The sequence below is a fragment of the Phasianus colchicus genome, chromosome 5, assembly GCF_987193195.1.
Source record: "Phasianus colchicus chromosome 5, bPhaCol1.hap1.1, whole genome shotgun sequence".
Classification (NCBI taxonomy): domain Eukaryota; kingdom Metazoa; phylum Chordata; class Aves; order Galliformes; family Phasianidae; genus Phasianus; species Phasianus colchicus.
The window spans coordinates 17,896,093-17,901,456 of record NC_143440.1 but is presented as its reverse complement, the minus strand read 5'-3'; the positions used below and the strand labels follow the sequence as shown (position 1 = coordinate 17,901,456).

The window sequence follows — 5,364 nt, the reverse complement described above, 5'->3', positions numbered from 1 at the left end:
GTCTTTTTGTCGGTATGTTTTGGATATGAGGCTGTCACCTCTTCTTTCTTAGCTTTACAGCTAGGGCTGTCCTACTCAGCTGGACATCAGCCACTGGGGTTGGTATCTGTTGAAAGACAGTAAGGGGAAGAGCTGAACCACTGTGTAGCCCCAGAGTACAGCTTTCTCCTGGTGTGCCTCTCTCTGGATTTCAGCTCTGCATGATCTAGCACTTAGTTGACTTTTATTTATTTGCACAAGAAGAAATTGCACTATTTCTTAACTTAGACACTTTTTAATCTGGCAACAACAATGACTGTAAGAGAAGTGGCTGAGGGAAGCCTGCTCAAGTGAAAGCTGGGGTTTTGTGGGTGTAAGGCCAGGACTGTCATGTATGAAAGGAACAATGCTGTGGTTGTGGAGGGGTGGGACACCAAGGGGTGTTAGCTTCAGCTAGGGCAATTCTGGAGATGCTGAGAGGTACAATCCTAGGGATTTTTGGCTCAGCAGGGGAAATGCTCTTGGTGCTGGATGACAGGGAAGCCAAGCAAAGCAGCAGCTCCTAAAAGCACAGAACTTGGAGCTCAAAGGAAGAGCTTGTCGTGGCAGGGCTGGCAGTACATCTTCTCCCCATGCTCACGGAAGGTGCCTTTGTGCAGCTGGCTCAGGCAGTAGGCGCAGATGAAGTGCTCGGGGTGGTACTTGCGCCCAGCAGCTGTGATGCAGCGGCCAGTGATGGGGTGCCCACAGCCATGGCACACGCTGCCCTGCCGCTGGTGGAAGTGCAGCTCGCAGTAGGGCCGGCCCTCCAGTTCAAAGAAGGAGCCATTGGCGAAGCTGCTCAAGCAGTCCTGTGGGGGAGAGAATCATTAAGGTTGGTAAAGACCTCTAAAATCACCTAGTCCTACTGCCAACTCATTCCCACTATGCATTCTCAGGCATGTCCCTCAGTGCCACATCTGTGTGCTTCTTGAACGTCTCCAGGGATGGTGACTCCATCACCTCCCTGGGCAGCCTGTGCCACTGCATCACCACTTTCTGAGAATAAATTTTTCCTAATAGCCAGCGTGAACCTCCCCTGGTGCAACTTGAGGCTATTCCCCCTCATCTTTTCAGTGTTACCTGAGAAAAGAGGCCAACCCCTACCTCCCCACTACCTCTCTTCAGGTCATAATAGAGAGCAATAAGGTCTCCCCTGAGCCTCCTCTTCTCCAGACGGAACCACCACAGCTCCCTCAGCCATGCCCCATCAGAGCTGTGCTCCAGACCCCTCACAGCCTCATTGTCCATCCCTGGACATGCTCTGTGTCCTCAATGTCCTCCTTCTGGTAAGGGGCCCTAAACTGAACATAACGCTCAAGGTGCAACCACACCAGAGCTGAGTACAGGGGGAGGATCACCTCCCTGCTCCTTCTGGCTGCACTATTGCTGATATAAGCCAGGATGCTGCTGGCCTTCTTGGCCACGTGGGCACACTGCTGGCTCACATTCGGCCATCTCTCAAACAAGTAATTAAAGGGAGAAGACTGGCATGGCTTTGAGGATGTGCCAGTCCTGCATCCCTCTGTCCTGCTGCCCGCTCACCGCGCAGACGAAGCACTCAGGATGCCAGACGCCCTGCAGAGCCGACAGGTAGTTGTCTGTCAGTGGCCGCTCACAGCCCTGGCACTTGGGGGCAAAGAGGACCACGAAGTCCTGGAAACAGTAGGGTTTCCCACCGCGCTCATGGAAACCTGTGAAGAAGGCAGTGGGATGGGCAATGGACTATAAAAGGGCTGAGATGGAGAGATGCAGGTGCCAGGTAGGGTTATGGGGTGGGGAGCAGAGGGATGTGCCCTCGATACAAACCGTCATCTCCAAACACCTTCCCGCAGTGGGCACAGAAGAAGTGCTCGGGGTGCCAGGTCTGGTCCATGGCAGTGAGGACTTTCTGTGGGCACAGGAGAGGTGAGGCACTGGGTAGCAGGGCATAGAGGTGGGCAGGGCCGTGCTTACCTCGCGGATGGGTCCAGCACAGTAGGCACAGCGTGGGGAGAAGGCCTGGTGGTAGTCCTCCTCGCAATACGCCTGCCCTCCACGCTCAAAAAAGGGCCGCCCACCCAGCTCCTGCCCACAGCACGCACAGGTGAAGTGCTCAGGGTGCCAGGTTTCGCCTAGGGCCGTGAACATCTGCAGGACGGAGATAAGTGAGGGACCTGGGGGCTGCTGTGAGCCCCACACTCTTCCCTGTGGCTCACCTTGCCGGCGATGGGCTTGTGGCAAGCGGCACAGACAGCAGCAGGAGCAGCAGTGATGCCCAGCTCCTGCAGGTCCCGCGTCAGGCCACCCAGCATGCGGTCCAGCGAGTGTTCAGGGCCTGCCTGTGCTCTGGCTCCTTGCCCCACCGCTGCCAGCTGCTGGGATGGGGTAGGTGAGGGATGGGCTCCAGCCTACTCCGTGCTGCCTGCCCCAGGATGCATCTCACCTTGCTTTGCATCTGGCCCAGGTCAGCCAGGAGCTCATCCAGCTGCCGGGCGGCCTCTGTGGGTTCCGGCGAAGCAGGTAGTGGTTGTGGGGTCGGCATGGGACTGCTGGGCACAGCAGAGAGCAATAGGTACTGCAGTTTCACCCCTAAGACTGAGGAGCATGTGGGACAGAGCATCTTCCCTTCACCCCAAAAAAGCTGCTCCGTCTCCACAAGCTGTGGTAGGGGACATACTGGAAGCCCACCCCTCACCCTGGCAACAGGCACAGCAGGATGTGTCCCTCTCACCCCAGCTCACAGAAGGACTTGCTTTTTGTGGGGACATTGAGGAAGCCAGGTGTGCGTGTCTGAACTAAGGAAGGGGTAATCCCAATGGCTCTGCCATCTCATGGTTGTATTTTACCTGTACACAGATTCCAAACTTTCACCTGAAGGCTGAGACCGAGGTGGCAGTGGCACCTGAAAGGACAAATCCCTGTGGCTGAACCCCCAGCACCCTTCAGCATTCACCCAGCACTCCCACCCCTGTCATGGGCTGAGCAGGGCCTCAGTGCGAGCCCCATTCCCAGGCCCTGAGCATTACCTTTGGGGCTGCTGATGTAAGTGGCTTCTGGTTGCTGGGAGCTGGGGGCTTGTCTGGAGGTGCATCCTGCTGCCTGCTGCTGGATGTCAGCAACATGTAGCTTGTTGGGGCCGGCTGGGAGCTCTGCTCCAGCTCTGCCAGCAACGCGTCTGCATGGAGAGATGCAAATAGGAACCCACTGCCCCCCTCTGTGCCCCAGGCATAAGCTGCTTCCACCTTACAAAAGGACATCCATCACCCTGAAGTTTCTTCAACCCTGGCAGAGGAAAGCTCATCCTTGGTGCTTCCCAGAGTGGTGGGATCCATATGGAGGATAAAGCCCTTTCTACTTTCAGCTTGCCGCCCCCATGACAGGACATGGTGACAGGCACACCCAGCAGCGCAGCTGCCCCCTGGGCCCCACCTCCCCGCCTGGGGCCAGGGCACCCCTGTTCGTGGTGCCGCCTTTCTCAGCAGGCTGTTGGGCCTCACTGTGCACAGACAAGATTGCACCGTCACTGAAGCCCGCTTCCTGCCTTTCAGCGGTCTCCATTTTTGGCAAAGTTCGACCGCCCGTCTGTCCCCCGAGATGGAGGAGCAGCCCTGCTACCGTCCCTTTTGTGCCATCCCCACCTGCCCCAGAAATGCAAGGAAGATGAAGTTCCCCAGCCCACCAGGACAGGACCCTGCAGCGAGCCTGCCCACGGGGCCAGCTCAGCCTTCTCCCGCACCAGAGGGACCCAGCTTACCCAAATCCTCCATCCTGCCTCTGCAGGGCAGTGCAAGCAGCAGGCTGGGCTGCACCAGTGCTCAGTTCCGCTCCCCAGCCTTGCCTCCACCCCTGACGCCAGGGTTCATCGTTGGGCTTTTTCCTTTGTGGGTTGCGCATCACATGCAACGAGTAACAAGTGACGAAGGCTGGGGCCAGAAAGGAAACAAACTGAGCAGTGGCTGACCAAGGGGCTCCTGACTTGACAAGGAACCCAGGTTCCTTGTAGTCCTCTGCTGGATCCACCAGCACTACATAGCAGAGATGGTATCCCCATGTGCAGCAGGCACCCCTGCATTCCCCCCACACATCTGTGCCTTCATGGGGAGGGGACTCACAGCACATCCTTGCTAGCCCCCTTTGGATTCCAAGGCTGCTCTAAAGCTATGGGAGCAAACGATACTTGCCGTTCTGGCAGAGCCCATGGCTCCCTGCTACTTCTCCTGCAGTAACACATCTCGTCCCGCTACAGCCTCACCTCTGCCATCCCTCCCATGCCATGGGGATCTCTTTGATCTCCCTCCCACATTCCCTGGCGTCACATCTCTGCTGCCGCCTCCTCCATTTCACTCCTGGCATTTGGAACCGGCAACCATTTCTAATCAGCTCAGCCACAGGGCTGAATTAAACCCTTTTGTACCAAGCTAGCACACCAAGTTTCATTTAGTTACTGACACTCTCCACGCTGGTGACAGCTCTTTTGTTACCGTCCCACAGCGAGGACATTCAGCAGGGTGTTGTCTCAGGAAAAGCCACATAGGAGCCAAACCCCAGGCCCCACAGCTTGTTTCACAGCAAGCAATACAAGAGCCGCCCAAAGGCAAGATGAGTGTGGGTGATTACACTCTTACTGTGGCTCTGAAGCAGTGGTTGTGTCAGACACTTCCCTTTTTGCAAGTAAAAGAACCTTCCTGTCTGCAGAAGGTCTTGGGTTATTTTTAGGCATCTCAGTGATTTGACTGTCCCCTCAGTGCAGATACGGCCTCTACTGCAATGAAGCATCTGAAGCTGTAACGCTATGAAACTCAAGCTCAGTGGATGCAGATGGCTGAGCCGTCCTGAGCTGAGCTGTATTTCCACACAGTGCTTTAACCAAGCCATTTTGATGAGTATTAAGCAATCTCATGCCCTGCCTACAAAGGAGCAATTAACCCAGAGAAGCTCCTGCATCAGGACGGACACCTCCTTCCCACGGCCAGGGCTCGGTCAGAAGGAATCAGGCTGTGGTTCTCCACAGAACAAAAGGTTACTTGAGCACTCTCACAGCCTGCTGATTTATAGACTGGAATTAAACACCAAACGCCAACCCAGCGCTACTTAAGGCAGCACGGCTGGACACATCCCGCAGGGCGACGAGGCGAGGCGGGCAGCCCGCAGCCCCCAGCGTGCCTCGCGCCCACTTCCGGCCAGGCCGCGCCAGCGCCCCGCTGGACTACAATTCCCGGCAGGCCGAGCGCATGCGCGGAGACCCAGCGGAAGTAGGCGGAGCTCCTCGCTCTGGCCCCGCCCCCCTTGCGCCGGCCGCCATTTTGTCACCGACTTTCACCCGCCGCCCGACGGGGCGTTTTTTTTTTCTTAAAGGAGAAGCGA

The 5,364-nt window shown here is 56.7% G+C and overlaps 1 protein-coding gene across 5 annotated transcripts; it reads right to left on the bottom strand.

Annotated features, from left to right (window-relative positions):
* Nucleotides 1-254: 254 nt before the first annotated feature.
* On the bottom strand, nt 255-5,146 carry LPXN (leupaxin). Of its 5 annotated transcripts, none has more exons than XM_031593259.2 (9): nt 3,755-5,146; nt 3,027-3,175; nt 2,847-2,902; nt 2,444-2,546; nt 2,217-2,375; nt 1,975-2,148; nt 1,828-1,909; nt 1,564-1,712; nt 255-830 (listed from the first exon to the last, which is right to left on the bottom strand). In XM_031593259.2, the coding sequence occupies exons 1-9, from the start codon at nt 3,765-3,767 to the stop codon at nt 564-566; spliced, it is 1,152 nt and encodes a 383-aa protein (XP_031449119.2). In that variant the 5' UTR covers nt 3,768-5,146; the 3' UTR covers nt 255-563. The 5 variants fall into 5 exon arrangements, with proteins under 5 accessions (XP_031449119.2, XP_031449117.2, XP_089996841.1 ...); XM_031593257.2 differs by having other exon boundaries at nt 2,444-2,549; nt 3,755-5,144; XM_090140715.1 differs by having other exon boundaries at nt 2,217-2,372; nt 3,755-5,143.
* Between the last annotated feature and the right edge of the window lie 218 nt (nt 5,147-5,364).